At 37.4% G+C, this 22200-nt stretch overlaps 3 protein-coding genes across 7 annotated transcripts in view; 1 reads left to right on the top strand and 2 right to left on the bottom strand.

Annotated features, from left to right (window-relative positions):
• Positions 1–866: 866 nt before the first annotated feature.
• On the bottom strand, positions 867–9095 carry LOC136833268 (protein HGH1 homolog). The gene is made up of 8 exons (XM_067095190.1): positions 8941–9095; positions 7329–7456; positions 6270–6472; positions 5285–5517; positions 4274–4395; positions 3803–3993; positions 2320–2453; positions 867–1126 (listed from the first exon to the last, which is right to left on the bottom strand). The coding sequence occupies exons 1-8, from the start codon at positions 9009–9011 to the stop codon at positions 973–975; spliced, it is 1236 nt and encodes a 411-aa protein (XP_066951291.1). The 5' UTR covers positions 9012–9095; the 3' UTR covers positions 867–972.
• Positions 9096–9818: 723 nt separating this feature from the next.
• On the bottom strand, positions 9819–21696 carry Xxylt (Xyloside xylosyltransferase). 4 transcript variants are annotated; one of them, XM_067095193.1, is made up of 5 exons: positions 21640–21696; positions 15828–16398; positions 13985–14167; positions 12676–12907; positions 9819–12487 (listed from the first exon to the last, which is right to left on the bottom strand). In XM_067095193.1, exons 2-5 carry the CDS (start codon positions 16248–16250, stop codon positions 12222–12224), a joined length of 1104 nt encoding a protein of 367 aa, XP_066951294.1. In that variant the 5' UTR covers positions 16251–16398; positions 21640–21696; the 3' UTR covers positions 9819–12221. The 4 variants fall into 4 exon arrangements, with proteins under 4 accessions (XP_066951294.1, XP_066951293.1, XP_066951295.1 ...); XM_067095192.1 differs by having other exon boundaries at positions 15828–16683; positions 21640–21669; XM_067095194.1 differs by lacking the exon at positions 21640–21696 and adding an exon at positions 19903–20003.
• LOC136833267 (vascular endothelial growth factor receptor 1-like) overlaps positions 21061–22200 on the top strand; it is a 56645-nt gene continuing 55505 nt past the window's right edge. For both annotated transcript variants that reach the window (XM_067095187.1, XM_067095185.1), the window contains exon 1: positions 21061–21805. The gene's annotated coding sequence lies outside the window, so the exon portion shown is untranslated. The remainder of the gene's footprint in view (positions 21806–22200) is intronic.

Raw genomic sequence — 22200 nt, 5'->3', positions numbered from 1 at the left:
CCAGCCCTAGGGGCTCTAAGCAAGTGAGTTACCTAGTCCCTCGTCCTAATAATATCTGTAGTGGGTGACTGGCAAGTCCTTTGCAGAAAGTATTACGAAATAGATCTGTCAGAAGGGACTTCCACCACCACCCCAGAAAACTTTTAGTGCATTGCTTCAGTACTATGAGGGACTTGAAAATAAGGAATGGACTTTTTTTTTTCATGTTTAGCTGTAAAGTGTTCATGAAGAGAAATGTTTAAAGGCTTTGTTTGAACACATGTAATCCAGGTTTACATGAGAAACTACCCGGTCAGGCAGTTTATGGAAATGCAAGTTTGTGCAAAGGTTTGAGATATAACAGTTGCTTTGCCTCCTTAAGTCATTCAGATATAGCGTAGGTGTAATTGAAGTGAACCGTTCAGACAGAGTCTTGTGTTTTTCCCAGTGTTTTCCCAGCAGTACAAACTGCATGTTTGGTATGAATATTGTGATCTGTTGTGGCACTCTCGTGACTTTTTAGAAAACGTCTTATTTATGAATATAGAACACTTGAAACCAGGAGGTGTTAAATTTTCATTGTAATGTACTGTGTAAATATGTAAATAGACTGTGTACTTTTGTATTCCTCGTTTTCTTTAGCCCGTGGATGTTTAGGAACTTCAAACATTGAAAATAGGCAGTAATTGTGGCCTTCTTGCCAGAGCAATATGATGATATATTGAAACTGGTCATAAACCCTTCCTAGGAAATCTTGCATTTGTGAAAGTTTTATGAACCTTCTTGCATAGTATACTTTACATATAATTATGCTGGATGGCAAATATAGTAAATGGAAGTACTTTATACTTTGTTCCTATGGATTCAAGGGAAAACAAATTCAAAGCTTCCTTCCATTTTGATAAAAATTCATTATGTTAACATCTTCAACTGAGGGCATAAAATTTGTAACGTTTGAACCTTTAAAAATCTCTGCTTCCAGAAAGAAGTGGATTATGTTCTATCCTTTGATGAATCTTCTGTTATTTCCTTGATGTCTGACATGTCTCCAGCTAAATATTCCCTGTCAGATTCCAAAAATTTTTTTGCCAGATCTGAAGACACCTCAACAGTTGACAGGTCTTCCACCCCAATCTCCTCTTCCGTCCTGAGAATGAAAAGACATAATATGTATGTACATGAAGTTTTACCAGAAAAATGTATATCCATAAGACAAATATTATAACTGACGTTGAGTTAGTGACTGAGACAAACCTGATGATCCAGGTGGTGTATTCAAAGTGAGACTACCTTCTGTCTGTCAGACAAAAGACTCGTAAGTCTTGTTACAATTGGGACAAGAATCAAAGGCCAGCAATGTGACAGATGAATTTAAAACAAATTTACACTTGGCAGAAATCATATCAAGCTAAAAGCTCTTAGGAGAATCACATGGAAAATAAAACTATATGTCTTAATAAATAATGGAATTGGAATACAAAATTTAGGCTTAAGGCCAAGTGCTACAACCTATGATGTCATTCAGCACTGAAAATAATGTTGAAATAATTCTTAGGATGGGGTGGAAAATAAGATGGAAGAAGAGGTATAGTTAAAAGGAATGAAAGGGGCTGCAGCTAGGGGCCAAAAGGATGCTGCAAAGAACCTTGAGTAATGTCTACAGTGCACTGCATGAGGTACACTGATGGCACTATCCCCATACAGGGCTAATAAATAATGGGTAGCATAAATAATTACAGACAATCTATGATAATCATAAGATATCAATGCTCATCTTAGCTATGATGAAACAAAGGGCAAAATAACCCACTGCCATGATTATACAAGAAAATATTAACAAGCACAAGAAAAAAAAACATTTAGTTGATAAAGAAGAGTATGTCTACTTTGGAAGGGTCTTGTAAATAAAATAAAACTTTCAAGGGGATTACTTTACGGCCAAATTACTCTTACAGCCTTTCTTTCACAGGTCACTTTAGCTCACCATTGATAAGGCAATCTGCCATGATCAAACAGTCACTAGCCTAATATAAATGTCTATCCCAGGCTGGAATAACAAACTGCCTGCACTTTAGGGATTAATCCAAACAGCATTTATACAAAAGTTATTCTTGTTAAGTGGAGTTTGTTATATCAATTCACATAAAAGCTCAGGATCACTGTATGGTAAATGTGCCCTAGTTTTGCTCACTGATAAAATACTTTGTCACATTAGACAGCTTTCCCACAGACACTCAGCACTGTCTGTATTTTCTTTACTTAGATACAGAGAACAATTATTTATAGGCAAATATCAAGATGTGTTTTTACATGAGGAAAAAATGTAATTATACTGCTTACCTGATGATTAAGTTGACAAGGTCTTCGTTCAGCATAATGCAACGGCGATCTGTCTCCCACTTATGGTGTTCTTTCAGAATCAGGTAGATATTTTGCGATCTCATCATTTCTCTACCATTACGGGTAATACACATCTGTGGAGAGCAAAATATAACCAGTGTGTCACTGACTTATGGCGACAGCACAGCGCCGTAACTTGATAAGAATAGGCATCAAGTTAATGGTGTTTACAGCACTGTAACTTGATGTAGCATCAAGTTACGGCGTCGTTAAAGCACCAATCATGGCGAAAAACCAACTTACAGTGCAGCACTAGAACAGATCCCTCGCTGTAAGTTGGTGACGCACTAACCATTGGTTTTAGAGGAAAAAGTCAAGTACATCTCAAGCCCTACAGTTCACAGAAAGTGGTCAAAACATTTCAAGTTAAAATGCAAAAGATCTGTAAAAACAAGTACATCTAAAAGTACAGAAATCAAAACATTTGTTTAAAAACTGAATTTGAATTTAAAGAGATTTGCTGATGATTTGGAATGAGTTCTGCCCAAAGTGAAACAGGGAGATATTCTCTAAAGCACAATCATATGGTGCATGGATTTAGATATTCTAAAAAGTTTATGTATTTTACATAAAAGCTATAACCTGAGGCACTCCCTTGTTAATGACGAGAGAATTAAGGTTACAAAAAAACTTTTAACAGAATCAGAATTGAGAAAATGTGAGCCATTACAAGTGGCAATAAGACAAAGCAAAAAGATGAAAACATCCCTTAAAAACTGTACCATATCTTAAAAGGTAGCATAGCAAACCTTAATGATAATAATATAGCTGATAAGTACAGAAATATGCTTATCTGAGGTCTGTTAAGTTAAGATGTTACTTATCAATCACAAATACTTTTAATTGCTATCTAAAATTTGGAAGCAGTCTAGGTTGCATAAAACAAGCCCATTACTGCTCTTAGCAGAATACAGACTTGACCAGAATGTCTCTTAAACATTCCCTTCTTTAAAAACTGTGCAAAAAGCATGAAAAATGGAAACGGTTACAAATCATGAGGACGTGAACCATCTACAAAATGTTCTCTGACCCTATTACTTCCACGAGCAGGGATAATCACCAAATCTATACTAAAACAATTCACATACTGGTAATTACTACAGCTTGGAAGACAGGATATCTCCTGCATATACAACACATGTACAATGATTAGCTCCATGAAAATAAAAGGAGGAAAGTTTTTACTACCTCTAACAAAATCAGAAAAGAGCAGCACTCACTAAAGATGATAAAAAAGTGGAATGAAGAGAAACGTTCTGACATAAAGTATCTTGTTAATAACATACAGTAGTACACCTTATAGTCAAGAGTAATAAATTAAAATAAACAGGAGCTCACAGTTAAACGTAAAAAGTTACCTACAATAAAAATCAAGATACCAGTGAAAGAATATAACCCTAAACTTCTAGGAAAGAACAATCACCTGCATTAAAGCTTCCAGAAGCAACTTGCGGATTTCTGGGTCAGGTTCTCTCTCCTTGTCGTCACCAAGGTATTGCAAGTCCACAGGCAGGGAATCATTCTCTTCTACAGTATATACATCTGGTCCAGCGAGAGGTAAGACTAGTCTAGGTATGATGTCAATATCCTCACCCATAAGCCATGTGTGATTTTCTGGAAAAGTAAATAAAATAACTCAAGACCTTATTAACAGTGTTTTTAAAATGGTAACAAAACAACTAAATACTGTACTGACAGATTAAAATATTTATTTAAATGACATGAATAAACAATAAAATTGTAAAAACCACACTGATGTTTTATTAAATGCTTTATCTACTACAAGAAGAAAAGGCAAACCATTATGAAGTTTAAATTATTTTTCGAGCACCAGCAAACAAATATGAATGGAGTCTCATGTCTTCAAGAGCAGATTGCAACACGACTCTCAAACCTTTTTCAAAACAGCAGTTGTGTATCGCCGCGATGATCGAGAACCGCCTGCCTTTGGATTCTTTGTACTCCATGAATGGAATAAGCCTTTGTATCATCAGCGAATTTCTGTCCATCATCTGCCTATGAAACTCAAAATAACCAGAGAGAAGCACCTGCCATTAGAATATATCTTTGAAGATTACATACTGAATGCAATACACTGCATCCACCATATTTGAGATAGGCTGTTTCCAACAACAGCCACTTAGTAGATGTTTTGTTTATTTATAACACATGCCGTTGCCCTCATGTTGTAGCTAATATATATCACCTGTTGCATGTGGTAAGAGAACTTCTGTCTACTGTTGTCTACAGTAACTAGCAGTCCATCAGGAAAGTAAAAGAAAACTACTGTGTACAATTGGGTTGAGTTCCACCAGGACCAATCCTCAAGGGAAATATCACAATGTACTGAATCGCATCTATGGAAAAAATAGTTACAATCCAGTTGTTTAAAATCTACCCATTCTATTAACCTATATTAATGCTTTTTGCTAAAATAATATTTTTTATTTCACAAAAAATATAAATATCAAATCCACAAAAATACACATGAGCACATTAAAATAGCTAGTACTCTCCATAATTCAAGTTCAGTCCATGATATCAAAAGAGATTAGATTACCATAGGGTATGTATGCTCGATGCTGAATGGCATCTAAAACGACCACTGCAGACAATGTGCAGTCTCTGACATCTCTCTATTGGACATTTCTAAAAGTTAAACTGTCAGAGGTCATTACAACCTATTTCTGATTGCATGGGAACTCACTTTTATTAATTCGTCTTATGAAAGATATATCGTACAGGCAAAAACCCATATACCAAACAACTATGTATGCAGTATCAACTGTAATATTAACTGCTAATTCTTACTTCTCGGCAAATTTCTATGACATTCCAAACACTGAGGACAAAAAAAATCAATAAATCTATCAATCCCACTCAAAACTTGAGAATCTCCACTCACCTTCTCCCGTCTGCTAGTTGAGAGAAATTTGTGATGCATGGAGCTAACAGATGGAGCTTGGCCCCCTTGGTATTGTAGTTCATCTGGCACAAGATATAAACGAGGCCTTCCAACTTGACTGGCCCTTTGTCAAGACTCTCAAACACCTTCTGGCAACACTGTTTGGGTTTAGAAAGATTTGCGAGAACCCCACAAGCATAGTCTGCGTGGGGATACTCCTTATCCTGTATGCACTGGAAAAAATATACATCGAAATGAAGTACATGAAGATGGAACACCTAATGTGAATAAACATAACATGAAATAAAACAGTAAACCATACACATTTCTGCCCTACAGAGAAATGCAGTGTCAATTACTGCACCAAGTTATTGTTACTTCTGTTATATGTTCAAAGTACTGTAAAATGAAAACTCTCTACTGTTAAATCAAAACTGAGTTGCAAATATGTGCTGGTAAGCATTGCTACAAGATACTCTCAATAATCTGCATTACAAGCTGAACATTAAAAATCTATCCCCTGGAACTAGTTGTTCAAAAAGAATGACTCAGCCTGCAATGTGGCAAAAATCTCACTTCATAAGGGTTATTGCCTGCTAATTACTGTATGGTTTGAATACGGATATACACTACTTTATATTGCATGCAAGTATTAATATGACTGTCAAAAGATGAACAGAATCAAATATCCATATGCATAGTTCACTTGAAAAATAAAAAACTGGTGCAAAATGTGGGTTTGTATTTAAACAAATGTCTAACCCATGAATCAATTACACAACACACATTTTAAAACTCTACCAATATTTACAGCAAATGGCACATTACAATAACAACATTAAAATATCTGATAAAATTATCTCTAATAAAATTTAAAAATATTCCCATTTACAAAAACAACTACGGCACACCGACATTCCTTTTACATTAGCAAAATTAAATGTTTCAAATATACGTCAATCAATCAAAAATAGTATTACATTACCTTAATCATTTCTGTTGTAACATCAACATCTTTCAACGCTAGGAGTGCTGATGCACCCGACTCCTCAGCTGACAAATTAATGAGAGTTCTCATAGCATCTTTGGCTGTGTATATTTCAGGGTCTTTTATAAGGCCAATAACTGCAGTCAAAATATCAGGACGCAAAGAAAGAAGCTGAAGACCCTCTGATGTTCCGGTAAGTTCTGTTGTAAGACATAAAAACAAAGCAATGCAAAATGCTGCATTTAACAAAGCAATCATCTATACACATTCCACTGATGGGGAATCTTTTTCATAACAAAAGTTAAATAAAATATGAAAGAAAATTGATAGTACATTTAGGGAGTACAGTACTTCCCAACACACAGATTATTCACAAAAAGAAACCAAGAATACAGGTAACCAAGAACTTAAAACATAGGTCATTTTTAAAACCCAAAACTGCCAACAACCTGCAGATCTCATGCTTGAACAAAAGAACACCCCTGAACTTCGCACAAACTGTGAGGAAACGGCAATGTCTGCTAAAATCTCAACTGCATCACTGAAGGTTGTTGGCCATTGTACTCCTTTTTGATAATCAGCAAAGGACTCTGCAAAATTTTGTCTAGTGTCCATGTACCTTGATAGAATGTGTAAAAACAGCTGAAAGAAGTGCAAAAATTGTGTTATAAAGGAAGTGAAAAAATTGTACTGTAAAATAAAACTGCAACATTCCTTGTTTAACCTGAGACCTTTAGCAACCACATCATTGCCAGAGAAACCATTTGAACTTGAATGAGATTAGTTGAGATATAATGCCAATTCAGACCTGCACTTGCCACAATATGCTAGTACTCTGAAGATCAAGTTGGCCTTCTGAATTTGGGAATGCTCTACTCTGACAGTCTACTAGGTTTCTCATATCACTGAGCAGCCTATATTCTGACAAGTATTTCACTCACAATGAAAGAAGCAACTCTTCATCAGTGGCAGCACAGACAGACATAATTCCCATACCTTTACTGAAAATGACACAGCCAATCAGCAAAACCATTGAATGAACTATGTTGTACATACGTGCTACTGTCATGCAAGCTGCGCTCTTGACATCAAACCGTGCACTTGGGGACAAAAACTGAAGCAATTCTTCCAGGTGGGCCATTTTCAAAATACGATGTGACTTATGGTAATCTGAATGTCCAGCACTGAAATGAAACGTACTATATAACAAAAGGAATTTGAATCAATAAACAAAGCTTAATTATAAACATTTTGCATTCCAATAAACATCCAAAATAACTGTGAAATACAGTTGGATTTTTAAATCTGCCAGTACTTATAAAGTATTTTATAATAAGCATCATTTTATGGAAAAACTAAGAATATAATTTTCTGATACTCAGGACAGCATTTATACAATAAAAAGTCTATACAAAATACATTCCATTACAACGATGCTGCAGAAGTTTGTAATATACAATTCTCCTACGAATTCTTAAACCTAAAGGCATACCTGCACATCCTCAATACCATCTAAGTTCTAAGCTTTCATGATCCATTATAAAGTAACCTAAAAGGTTTGATTTTCCTTTATATATATTCAAATATATCTCAATTATAATACACCTCAACTAACCACAAAACTATTTAAGGGAACAAACTTAGGCTGGTAGAACTAAGCAAGGGCTCCGCATCGGGTAGCCTATTACCTTGGATTACCTTGAAACTGATTTTTCCTATAGTATTTCGGCTGCTTATCAAGATTTTACCATTATTTTTTGTTGGTCGACTGTAATTAACCTGTACTTAACATCAGAACTTGTACGTTGGCCATCCTGGAATACTATCGCGCGTGTGAAGTCTTATAGAGGAACTTTTGGTAAATGTGAATTTTCTGGTAATTCTAAGGAACCTTTTTTACCTTTTCAACTGGTTTTTCTAAATACTGGCAGTGCATCTTTTGTCTGGAATGTCCTCACCTTTAGTACTGGGAGGCAGTTATTGCACTTGCTGGACGGGATAAACAGACGCGGTCTTGCTAGGTTGGAAACCCCTTTGTTGGATGGAATTCATGGGTTAATTACGTTAGCCCCAAAAATTAAAGGTTAACAAACAAAAAACTGTAGAAATAGGCTCCTTTCTACTATATAGTTCTATCGATTTTCTTTCACCTGGGGTCTGGGAGGGGCAAGGCCCCGGCTCTTGAACATATGGCTCCTTAATGGCTTTTCTTGTAATTCCTTCTTGAACATATGGCTCCCTAATGGCTTTCGTATTCACGGAGCCGCTCCGTACAGTCCGTGCGGAGCTGTTACTTATCAACACCATAAACAACACCACCTCCTTCATCAGCACCACTAAAATTACAGGAAATATAAATTTCTGAGGTAATAGCCTAGTCCGTGCGGAGTTCTTACTTTGGAAGTACCCCAAGGACTATTACATGACACAAGGGAGCATATACTAATTAAAGAGGACAATAGAATTTAATTAAAATAGCACCTGATGGTCTAACAGGCTACATAACAAGGAGTCTTAGTAATAAATAAGCCTACTATAAACTATGCAATGACCTACGTAGGCCTCTCTAGGCCTGATCATATTCACGTTAATCCTCAGTAAAAATCACTTAAAGTTAGCCTATTATGGTTAGTCTGTACAGTCTAACCAAATAACCAATTACTATTACCTTGACGAATTTAATATTGATAAGTAGTAGCCGCAACTCTGACAGTCGTCGTAGTAGTAACGAGCTGTCATGCCTCGGTAGTGGTTGCCTTAGTAGTAGTAATAGAGAAGATTTGCCTTTGTAACAGCTCCCCCATCTCGTTACAATTTGCCTTGTTGCGTCTTCCCGACTCATATTTCGACAAGGGTGTTTTTCTTGCGACGAATTCTCTCTTTTGGGTTTTGGATCTTGTGATATTGCATTAAAGAAATAGTGGAATGTGAATATCTTCAAAATAGTTGTCTGTACACTGATCACAAAATGATCTCTAGGTGGTCTCCAAGCGAGATCGGTTTACAGGTTCTGTTTTGCGTATTATCATGACTCGGTTATTCTATTTATTGTTATATTAACAACACGGAATTGCACAATGTAACAGCTGAGTTGGTTATATAGTGTTTCCTCATGCATGTCTTAGCTTCTTTAAGGTATGAGCAGAAGGAAAAAAAAAAAGTGGAAAAAAAGTAAAAACTGAGGACCTTAAATAGCATCAGCATGAAAGCTTATACATCCAGTCGTAAAAATAAGCAAAAGAGAAGCAGGAAGAGAATTCCAAAACTTAAAAGAGTATCAGGACTGTACAGGTCATTAAAAACTTGACTTCCAACCACCTTCAGTAGGCCTAGTGCAAAAGTTTTAGGGAGGAGTCAAACTGTACAATCTCACCCAATTATCAAATTTTGATATATCAAATACATTATCAGTCATCTTCCTCACCCAATCCGAAACTAGAGTACAAAACCACATAGTCCATTGAGTAGCGATAAACATCTGCCATTTTAAATGTTTCTTATTTTGATGTATTATTTATTGTACAACAGATTTTTAATTAAACATAATTTGATAGAAATTTTTAATTTTCAGTAAACTGCACAACATTTTACAATATATTAAGGACCGCAACATTTGTCTGACTAAAAGCCCATCCACAAAAAATACTTGAATATTTTTTGATGAAAGCATCAAATTAACACCACGGACTATGACGAGAGCATGAACTGTCATTTTCAAATTTTTTATAATCCACCAATTCAAGTATCATCTACAACATTTTGGTAAACTCTGTGACAGCTTGACAAAAAACAGTTTTTCCTATTACAGTACTTGTTCTCTGTTGATTAGCTAGCATTTCTAACAATGACTCTGTAGGCTCTGCCGTAATCTAACACTAAAAATTTCTGCTTGAGTGACCAAGACTGTGCGACCCAATGGACTTCATGGCTCTCCCACTGATAAGCAAGAAATGCATAAACAAGTATCCAGCACTTCAGTTTAAAGGTTACAGGTAAAGACTCTGTTGTCTAAACACAAAGAACAAGATCAAGTATACATATGCAAAGAGAAGCCCCCGAGCTTCCAAGGCAAGAAGAGGATTGTTGTACCAGCCAAGTTCCCTACAAATCATAAATTGGGAAGTTCTTGGATTTTTAGTTCGGGTTTGCGTGTACAACAAGCTTTGTCATGTACCCCACCAACAGGGAGCTACCATTCTTCTTGTCCAATTGCTAATCACATTACTCGTTTCACTGCATCAGGGTCCATGAAATGCCTCACAGAAAAATCCCATAGCCAGGGGTCTTTCACTCCCTGTGTGGTAAAACTGTGGGACTCTTCCTATACACAGTACAGATGGTAGTGATCATGAAGTCTGAGTGGCTACAAATAAAATGCTACTGTATTTTGAAGAATAATGACCCTTTACTTTTGTTATTCTGACCTACATTTTCGTCAGCTACTGCGATTTTTTTTTTATCATTTACAACTTTATTAGACTACAGTGTACTTTTCCTCCTGGCTTTGCTTTTCTATTGCAATATAGTTTTCAAATATTTTATTCTGAAAGCTTCCTTGGGTTAATGGCCACATTGGTTTACTCTATATGAATCCTTATTATGTTGTGACTACTACTAATACTATTACTAATGTATAATAACAATCATAATATATCAATGATTCACAAAGTTTCAATATTGGACAAAGTAACTCACTCACATCTTCTATTGTCCGTTGCTACAAGTACGTTATGCAGAAACTACAGTGACCTCAATCTTTAGTTGCCCTAATTTATCAAGTCACACTAAGTGGTTCAACTTTAAGGGAGACTGTTTAGCTCACAGTAAATACCATTCTCCATAGAATTTACCCAGGTGCATGTGGCTAAGGGTGGCTAGTCAGGACAGACAATAACCGCCACATTGCTGTGAACCAAACAATGCACTTACAAAAATAGTGCCAACTCTATATTACATGTTTAAGTTCCCATTCTGTCTCAAGTACTGACAGTCCTAATCTGTAAAGATCTGGTTATGAACGGCAATACAGCACACAGGTTCGTTGTCTTACAGTTTACCATGCATGACTCTTACCTAGTTGGGAATCCCCTGAGGCTGGTATGGCTGTATATACATTTCATGTAAGATGCCTGAAAAGATCAACCACTGTGCTTGGAAGTTTATTTTTCTGTGTAATACAGATTACTATACTTATTACGGTGCAACTTTAACAATTGCTGCCTCTCACAGAGCTAAAGCCTTTGTACACTTTCTAAAAAATAAGGCATAAAAAATAATTACTATTCCTTACACAAAAATATGAGTCCAAACAATAAAATTCTTAGGTATAAAATGTACAGTAGATACAAAAATTAGAGAAATTCTTCAGATTTTTGGCATTTATAAAACGTACAAGCATAAAAGCTGGAGACGTCAACTAACCCGACTCTCAAACTGTAAAATCATTCAGAATGCAAAAAATGTGTCCAAAACTCCAATCACTCACATCCATTACCCACTACAAATCACATCTGGTGCTTCACACCACAATACCACTCAATCACTGCACCACAAAAAGCCTTCTATACAGAAACTGAATTCCATCACCCACTAGGGATCATATCTTGTGCCTCACAGGAGAATACCACGAACAGTCACTTCTCTGCTGAATAAATCTTTTATGCAGGGTAAAAAAATTATATTAATTTAACAAGTGTATAAAAGTACATCATAAATATTTGAGCTGCCCTTGGTCTGGGTATATTGCACTTTCTTTACTAAGCACTTGAGGTATAAAAATCATTAAAATTTGACTGAGAGTACAACATACCATCAGAAATGTGGTAACAAGAACGTAAACGTTTTTTAAGAAACCTTTTATCACACTCGAGGAAGCGTGCACAGCCTATGAGATTTAGTTTAAAAAATTACATTATGTACTGGTCACCAGCGTGGCACATTCTCATATCATCACAAATTATCAGGTATTTCTGTTTTACAGTTGCCGTGAATGATATTGAATTCCGTTGTACAATTAAAATACTGATCAAAAATAGTCTGATAACCATGATTTTTCCACCAGTCGCAGAGCTGCCGGTTCCAACCACAAGGCAACGTATAGAAGAGATCTGGATAATCAAAGGCTATGAGAGTATACAAGTCTTGATCACCAAGATGCCCTTGAAAGCTGTAATGACTGCTCCTCTCAAGAAGTTTTCCCTTATCCAAATAGCTCCCTGTTTGAATGAAGAAAGAAAGGACTGAAATCAAATGACAGGCTGGACAAATTACAAGCTGCAACTGAAATTTCTTATGAAGAACTTATCCCAAAACTGATTTGCATATATTTTCTCTTCCGATAACCTAATTTTGACCTTCAATTCAAGTTCAAAAATAATACCTTTACCATTCTCTAAATACATACGTATTACAGACGATTGTCGAAGCTTCTGGATATCGACCAAGACGACCCCACTATTGTAACCGGGGAACCCCCCTTCACCAGGGGGGCTACCTAACAGTGATTCTGGATGATGCCTTCTGTAAAGGGACAGCAAGTGCCGATACACTGGAGACTGCTCGTACGCCATCCCAATAACGTTTGTCTGACTAAAGCGGTTGAAGTGCGAATGCAATTCGGCAACATCACCTTTGACCTGGAAACATTGTTAATGAAGACATTACGAAATTTTTGACACTAACAGTGGAAAGACAGGGTGTATAGTTCAATTTACAGATACTGTGGGTACAACACACAGTAATGGTAAAAATCAATGAAAATGTGTTATTACAGCACAGACATTTACATACAAATGAATCTTTCACTACAGAAGAGCGTATGGTTCATTGAAAGAACTGTGCAATTAAGTATGCATTCATATGTTTTGCCAAGTATAAGAAACACTAGTACTTCCCTCTTCAATTCAAGCAATGCACATGATTACATAGCTCCATAAGACTTGAGAAAAATAAAGTACATTTTATAAAATATAGAAAAAGATTCAAAAGGGGGATGGCTGGATTAACTAGATGATGTTGAAATGACACAGAGAATATGTTGTGCAAAGAGGTCGAGCGAGTCATGGCAACAATGAAATACAGCATGGAAATTCTCCAAACCTTCAGGAATAACAAAATATGGTACAGGAAGGAATAGGGCCAGATAATATCAGTGCTATGCAAAGAAGTTGATACATTACGGTATCATACACATAATGGAATAAGATTGCCGGAGCATTCTATAAGAGCCTTGGAGAAGGTGCTGCTGAAATGCTGTGAAACATTCTTGAAACTGCACCACTCCCCAGGGAAATCAACAACAAATATGGCTACGGGATGATCATATTACAAATCAGAGTTGTGGAGATGTGGCATCCTTAGGCTGAAAAACAAACTAAGATCTCATAGATTAAGGCGGCTGGACATGGGATGAGAATGAAAGAGGAATAGTTACCCAGGAAAGTCATAGATTTGGATATAGCAAAACAAAGATTAGTAGGAAGGCTCAGAAAATCACTGAGAGTGTGTATAGACCAGGGGGGGAGATTGAGGGTGTAAGAAATGGACAAGAAAGAAGAGAGAGGTAACAGAACTCATTTCACATCTTTCTTACAAAGGAAAAAGGTGACTTGACAACATTAAAGATGATGACAAAGTTGTCAGTACGTAGATTTTTATCTACAAAATGAATGAACAGCCTTCAAAAAGGAAGTTATACCTTTGTGGGATCTTACCTTAACATCAATATCCATTAATATCACTTTCTCTAGACCAGGAAGAAGTCTGTGTAGATGAACGGAAAAGAAGAAGAGAGCGTCCCTGTAATAGGCATGCCTCCTGGTAGTGAAATAGTCTTGTAAAACCTTCACTGACTCTTCAATTTCAGGTATGAAGTCTTCCGCCGACACATAAACGAGCTAGAATGAAAAAGTCAAGATGTCAGTTACTTAGCATTTGCTGATGTTCAATATTTACAGAATAATTAGTATCCTTTAAGTGGCATGCTACTCTAACAGTGACATGACATACTCAATCATAAATTAACCTGGTAGTTATTCAATCAGTAGCCCTCACATTTCGCAACTTAGTTACCACTTCTTTCCTCTCTATGACCAAGCTTTCAATTTCTTAATGGCTTCTGTCTCCCCTGTCTTGAGACTCAACACAATTTTTTATCCCAATCCCTTCTTTTTCTTGTTTTCTCAGGCCCCAAGGTTCATAGTCATCGATCTCACTGGCTTCTGCATGAATATTTAACATTACTAGAGTAAATTGACAAGACAACTGAGTCAACAAGTTTAGACTCTCAAGGAGTTCGTTCTTAAATGCAAACTGAAAATGGGAGCAAGGTAAAGGCTTGATGCAAAGAAAATTCAATGCCATTTTCAATTTTAGAAAGCGATTATGGTTTAGAGTAAAAATTTACCAAATAATCGAGGCCAAGTAACTTGGGGGGGGGGGCGGAACAGGCTACCCATAGTTGAAAAGGAACATTTCAGTATGACACAGTCCCTATTAATATACAACTTTTAATAAAGAATATATAACAGTGATTTAAAATTGAATTTCCATATCTTTGATATTTACCATTAAACTGCTACTTCTGTCAATAAAATATTATGACAATAATAATTTATATTCTAAGTATTTGTAATAAATTCATTGTCTTGCTGTTTAAAAGTGGGGTTAACAGCATAGTAGGAAAAAAACAGTCAATGTCAGAGTATTACAACAACTATCATTGTAGGGTAGTCTCACTGATATAGTCATGTCAAAGAAATAAAATTATATACATATCTGAATACATATTATCCCATTATAATTTTCTCTTGTAAACTGAACAAAATTTGTTGAAAAAATTTGTCTTTACAGCATACAGATATATACACATTATCACCTAGATTTTTTCTAAGTCATTTAGAATTCTTGTTTTTGGACTGAATGTAAACATTTATAAAACAATAAACCATTGGCAAAAAATGATCCTACATCAAAAAGGTTTTTGTCTAAAGAAATTCCTATACAAAATGTTACATTCCTTTCTTGTTTTTTTACAAGCCTGCTTGTTCAGTCTATCCACAGAATGACCTTAGCATTTTACTGTACAAAGTCCAGTTACTACTAACAATATCACTTTATCTTCATCTAATTTTTTGTTTGTTATCTTCATCAGATAAAAATGTTCGGATAGTCCAGCCAGTAAAATCTCAATTTACCGAGGTAAAGTTTGCTGATCTGGTAACGGTATCTGAGGTCAGAGAGGTTAAGCTAATTAATCAATTTACTTTGTGTCGCAAACTACGCTAAGCCAGTGACGCAGCTAAACACATTATCCTGGAAGAGTCTCGTGAACAAGAACTGCAATTTTGCAAACCAGAATCACAACTATTTTTGCAATTTTGCACTGAATTCAAAGTCAGAGTAACTTAACCTCGTAAAATCTCAAGGTCAAACTAACCTGATCTCACCACCTAGGCTAGCCTACACCCCAAAACTGCCCATGGCCCACCCAGGCCCACACTCATGAACCCACAGACACCAAAGACGAAAGAAAAGCGATTCCCTGCCACGCCCCACCTTCACATATCTGGAGTCCAGCCTGTTGGAGGACTGGACCTCGTTGATGATCTGCGAGGCGATGTGGAATCCGTCCTCGTCGGTGATGAGGTGCAGCCGAAGGGGCGCCGACGCCTGCCGCAGGAGCGACCCCACGGCCACTTTGAGCTTGTACTGCAGGGGCAGGTTCCCTTTGGCGTGCGTGAAGATCAGCGCCACGTCGAGGGGCGGCCTGTACAAGAGGTCGTTCTCCTGGTAGTCCAGGGGCACGGGCTCGTCCTCCCTGAGGAGGACGTCTTCGGGAGCCTCGAGCCTGGCCACCAGGGAGGCGGACGCGGAGGCATTTCGGGTCACCCGGTGGTCTTTGAAGCTGAAGAGGAGCACTAGACAGGCCGTCAGGACGATCAGAATGACGCCCTGGACCAGCACTTTCAATCTGACCATCCTCCTGTCAATGACACATAGACGGAACTCGGCGGATCACGAATTTTTTTTCCTCCGTTTTTGTTGTGGGTCTGTCAAGGCAAACCGGTCGCGTTCATTTCGCCCTGAAGATGACACATTTCTCTTGCGTTCGTTTGCGTGGAAGGGGCTTTGGCGTGGGGAAGAGAACACATAAACTCGAATAATTGTATTATAAGACACTATATCCCTGATTTCGTACACTAGTTAATAATCCTACCCTACATTTAGGCAAACTCATCAGTCTAAAGCTAGATTGCATGACTCCATTTCATGACAATTGGGCACAAATACTTTCGACGAACAAGAACAATTTCCATCCATTCAGAAGGGTATTGCACACATCCCTTGTGTGTGTGTTTTGGGATGCGTTTCCGATGAACGAAATATTTGGCGCACAGGTGTTTTTCTCTGCCTACGAAAAGAGGAGCTAGTTATAACTCTGCCAATATCTAATTTATATTTTCCAGATTACTTTCAGTTTGTTTGCACGGGGGAGTAGTCTAATCAGTAGTTAACATTTCGTCGTTATTGACTAATGTTTATAATCTATTCATACACAAATCGTTAATAAAAATGTTCAAGAATACAGACATAAGTGATATACATTTTTTTTTTCAGAATGTCAGCAAGAATGAAGCCTTTCTCATGTCTACATAAACAATATACGACAATATCTTACTTTCAAGAAGGCAATAGTACTTATAAATCTATGAAAAGAGAAAGCAAAGGAGGCTGTAATATAAAGACAATGCATTTAAGTCACGACTGCAAAGGAAAGTTCGTTGTTCAACAGAATTTACACAGGTATACCATTACACTGTATAGGATCGCTACAGAAAATTGACCAGTAATTATTATGTAATTAGAGTTACACTTGTGTCACATCCTCGGACGATACTAAGACCAGCGCTCACACGCACACACTTACACCATATATATATATATATATATATATATATATATATATATATATATATATATATATATATATATATATATATATATATATATATATGTGTGTGTGCAGTGAACTTACATTGGCCACAGGTGATGCATTTAATGATATGAATATTTCCACACATGTGGATTAGTCAACTGGTACACTATTATTTGAGCAGAGTGCACTTTCTCTCTCTCTCTCTCTCTCTCTCTCTCTCTCTCTCTCTCTTCTCTCTCTCAAACACACACTACACACATATACATATGTTTATATGTGTATATACATATATAGTTATATATACATATGTATATATATATACACACACACACACACACACACACACACACACACACACATATATATATATATATATATATATATATATATATATATATATATATATATATATATATATATATATATATCACATTAGTACCACAGGTGAAAAATATTTTTCACCTTTGGTAATGTGTGATAAATGAATCACGTGATTATAAGTGATTATAATATATATATATATATATATATATATATATATATATATATATATATATATATATATATATATATATATATATATATATATGTGTGTGTGTGTGTGTGTGTGTGTGTGTGTGTGTGTGTGTGTTTGAGAGAGAGAGAGAGAGAGAACAAAGTGCACTCTGCTCAAATAAGTGTGTTCCAATAGACCAATTCACATGTGTGGAAACATTCTTATCATCAGACGCATCACCTGAGACCAATGGAAACCCACTGCTTGGGGCAGATGAACAAGCTTTCACTAAATGTCATTTGTATTATTCAGACCAAAAGAAAACACTTAATAATATTCTTTTTAAAGGTCAGAGATGAGCCACTGAATTTTCATGATATGTTTGAACGCTGATTTCTGTATATTTTTGCATTTTAAGGACGAATCAATTTGATTATTTTTTAACATCAGTAGATTCCTGTAAGTGGAATTGCACATAAGAAATTACACACAATGATTGTGAGAGAGGGTTTGCTGGTGGGTGTTACGAGGCTGCCTGAGATGAGGAGGAGGAGGAGGAGGAACTCTTATTAGCACCTTAATGGAGCACTAACCAAATTAGTACTAAGATGAAAGAGTAAGTAGGCCTAACGCCCCCGCCCTCATACGATTTTTGTTCAAGGGTGAATAAGATCTGCATAAAACTTTGTTAATTGTAAATGTGAAAAATCTGACTAAGATAGCAAAACAATATAAGTAGACCTATCTACAAGATTAAGATGTTCAGATGTTCTGACTTTGATCAAATAAATAACTGACGGATGGAGCGAATCGCACTACTGATTCCTCCGAGATTTCAGTTTAATCTGAACATTCAAAAATGATCAAAGAAGCAAGATGATAAAGTATTTTGAATTTAATTGAAATGAAATATTGAATTTAGGCCAAAGGCCAAGCACTGGGACCTATGAGGTCATTCAGCGCTGAAAGGGAAACTGACAGTAAAAGGCTTGAAAGGTGTAAGAGGAGGAAAACCTCAGAGCAGTTGCACTGTGAAACAATTGTTAGGAGAGGGTTGAGGAAAGAGCATTTGATCGGAGGTGCAGTAAAAGGAACGAAAGGGGTTGCAGCTAGGGGTCGAAGGCACGCTGCAAAGAACCTTCAGTAATGCCTACAGTGAACCGCACGACGTGCCCTGACGGCACTCACCCCCTACGGGGGATAAACTATATTGTCAAAAGGAATACAACAAGTAAAGGACTTTGAAGCCGTACAAGTTGCGTAACAGAGTGTAGGTGATTTAATCCGGATAATCTGATTCGTTGGCACGCCCAGACTCTCCTGTTTAATATTGAATGCATGTGCTCAACTGTACCAGGTAAAGTGCTTGTGCATCTACATATTGGCGTTCCGACAAAGAGTTCATCTTTTAAATTTACCTTCCTATCAAGAACTCTGTCAGAACTCTTAAGGGCAAGCATTGGATGTCAGCTAAACGAGCGTCAAAATGCCTATTTCAAAAGCAAAGGCATGGTGTCTCCGTGAGATACTGACCAGAGGTGCGCCCATTGGTCTAAAGAAGAAAGAGTGGTGATCACTATGAGAGAGAGAGAGAGAGAGAGAGAGAGAGAGAGAGAGAGAGAGAGAGAGAGAGAGTTAAAACCTGAAAAAGTTCAAGAACTTGATCTTTTGCCACAGTGGAATATAATCCTGAAGGACTTATTCCACTCTGCGCAGAACAGCCAAAGGTGAACCTCCCAGGTAATGGAGCTGAATACCAAATGAACAGCTTTCGTTAGAGGCTAAAAGAATCTCTTTTGGGTGACGACGAGATCTCGTTAGAATGTGGTACCTCAGCATCCAAATGTGTGAAGTATTTATGCTCTTCAGTACAGATAACTATAAGGATAAGCACTTACCTTGACTTTGACCAGGATCTTATGATCGATTTGAATGATATTTCTAGGCCTAGTATTTCTCTCCCCTGTCCCACCTGTGACATTCTACAGCCAACCAGCCACTAGGCACATAAAATCTACTGCTGAGGTCAAGAGAAGGACCACTGGTTCTAAGGACATGAACGCACTTTGTCTCTATTTCAGTAATTTGCACCACCAAATGGAGTCGGTTCGGCTCCATTAACAAACTCCTGCAGAACTTCTAAATAACTCCCGGCCTTTCGTAATTCGAGTATAAACCGTTTGCTGCAATGCCAGTACCGTCCTGCGCAACTTGAGCACCGTCTTCGTAACTTGAGAACTGTTTTCTGTAACTTGTGTACCCCTTTCACGCGCGACGTCCGCATAACTTGCGTCAGAATGGCAAGGGAGGGAGGAGGAGGAGCCTTCAATGATCTACTTGCCAGATTCATAATAATTTGATTTTCCTTCGCCCGTCTTTGTTTTACGTGGTTATTCTCTCTTTTGGGAATGTGCTAAACAAATAATGATAATGATCTAGCAATAATATCAATAATAGACTTCAATAACTGGCGGGTGGGGCCATCTTTGTTAAAAAAAAAAGTAATATTGTAATGTTTGATTGTAAGTGTACGAATTGAAATAATTCCTTAGAAATTCAGTGTTTAAGATTAATTAAAATGATGATTTTCCCTTGGTGTAGCTTTTGTATTGCAAAAATAACTTCCCATCAATTTCTATCAGACAGATAGAAATGGAACAACTAAGTAAGTAGATGGACTATTGTACTATGTGGCTGAAAACTTCACTACATGAACAAGCAGATAGCCATGCAAATAGATGCTTAGACACGCAGATCGATAACTATTGAGAGAGAGAGAGAGAGAGAGAGAGAGAGAGAGAGAGAGAGAGAGAGAGAGAGAGAGAGATACATTCGAGTGGAATGATCTTCAATTCAAATGCTGAATGGCCCTCATCAGGAGTGATCGGTCTAGCCCGGCTCTAAATTCGGTTAAGTCATTCAGTGGGTTCCTTGTCATTGGTAAATTTGAATGAATGACACGGTAATTAGATTGGTATTAGCACCGAATACAGGGGGAGTGACTGAGATTGCGCTTGTGGGGGGATAAGTTTATATAAGAGTGCTATTTTTGTCGTGTATAAACTGCTTGTTCCGCACATTCTACATCCGTGATGTATTGCGATACAATAGACGTTCATATCAGCCTCTTAGTATAAACGTTTTAAAGAATATTGATATTTTATTTAAACTCAGCGAAGTTTATAGCTCGGTACTTCCAAAGCAATCGAGTATTTACGTAATTTATCATTGTATTTTAATGCCTTTTAAATTCTGTTACTTCGCCACTTTCATACGCGCGAGAGGTTATCAGTGAAATTGGCAACCGCCTCCCTATCCAGGATCTGCATACCAACTTTCAAAGCTTTCACACGCTTGGGAGCACATTCAAGACATTGCCTTCAGAGCGGGAAGTACTCTAAAGTAAGCCCTCTTTTAACCAAACGCATCGCAACACAGAGATAAATGGACATAGATAAGGAAAACGAGTAAATACCACGAATAAAATTCACCCATCAGCATCTGACATCATGACCTCACATAGCTGCTCAGCTGAGAGAAGGTGAGGAACCAGCACGAGACGAGTCCTGCTGCCTGCTGCTGTGTCAGTTCTGAAATGATCACCGTACCAGAAGGTTCCTCCACACCGCCATTGCGACCGTTTCCGCATTCTTGTGGTTATGATGTTCCCTCATCAATGAGTGAAAGAGTGTGAGGGGGGTGAAAAAAGAAAACAACAAGGAAGGCGTGAGGGACTCGGAGATGTAGTCGTGTGATTTTTTTAATTTAGTGAGGTCACAGAGGACCTTTTTAATATGCACGCCCGTGTTCAGTGACGTGCTTTCGGTGGCTCTCTACACATATAATCGGGTCACCCTAATCAAATAAGGGAATGGTGCTTGTTAGTGCGACAAGATCAAAGATACAAACGGAGTGCTGAATTGTTAAATAGTAACCTCGCTCCTGGAGGAGAAATCCGAAGGCGAACTGCGTCTCGGGTTGTCAATGAGACGTCGCGGAGTTGTTTGTAGTCTTTTGGAAGACTCGCATGGAAAAAGTGTCGTACTGGAATGAACCATTTTTAGGATGTTCGACGGAATTGGAATTCTCTGGTTTATTAAAGTAAGTAAAACCATTGTATTACATTTTTTATATATTTTATTGACGTGTGGATGGCGTACTTAAAGCGTCGTACACATTTTGATTTGTATTTAAGTACACGCGCTTATCAGCGCACAACCCCCTTCTTATCACGGACCTGACGAACGGGACCTAATCATCACGGACATAGGATTTTCCCAAGATTATCAGTAATTATCGATAAAAAAAACAATAAGAGTCCCTCCATTTTCAGCATCGCTTGGTCCATCCCACCCCCTTACTCACGGGGATGAATCATATGAATGAATTCATTGATGAGTCATGCCGCACAGGTAACCAAGGTGAGACATTCCCACTTTTTCTCGATTCTCGTCTTGGATTATGACGTCACGAGGCTCTCGTAGAGGGGGGGGGAG

Source organism: Macrobrachium rosenbergii, chromosome 51, assembly GCF_040412425.1.
Source record: "Macrobrachium rosenbergii isolate ZJJX-2024 chromosome 51, ASM4041242v1, whole genome shotgun sequence".
In the NCBI taxonomy this organism is placed as follows: domain Eukaryota; kingdom Metazoa; phylum Arthropoda; class Malacostraca; order Decapoda; family Palaemonidae; genus Macrobrachium; species Macrobrachium rosenbergii.
This window is presented reverse-complemented; position numbering and strand designations above follow the sequence as displayed.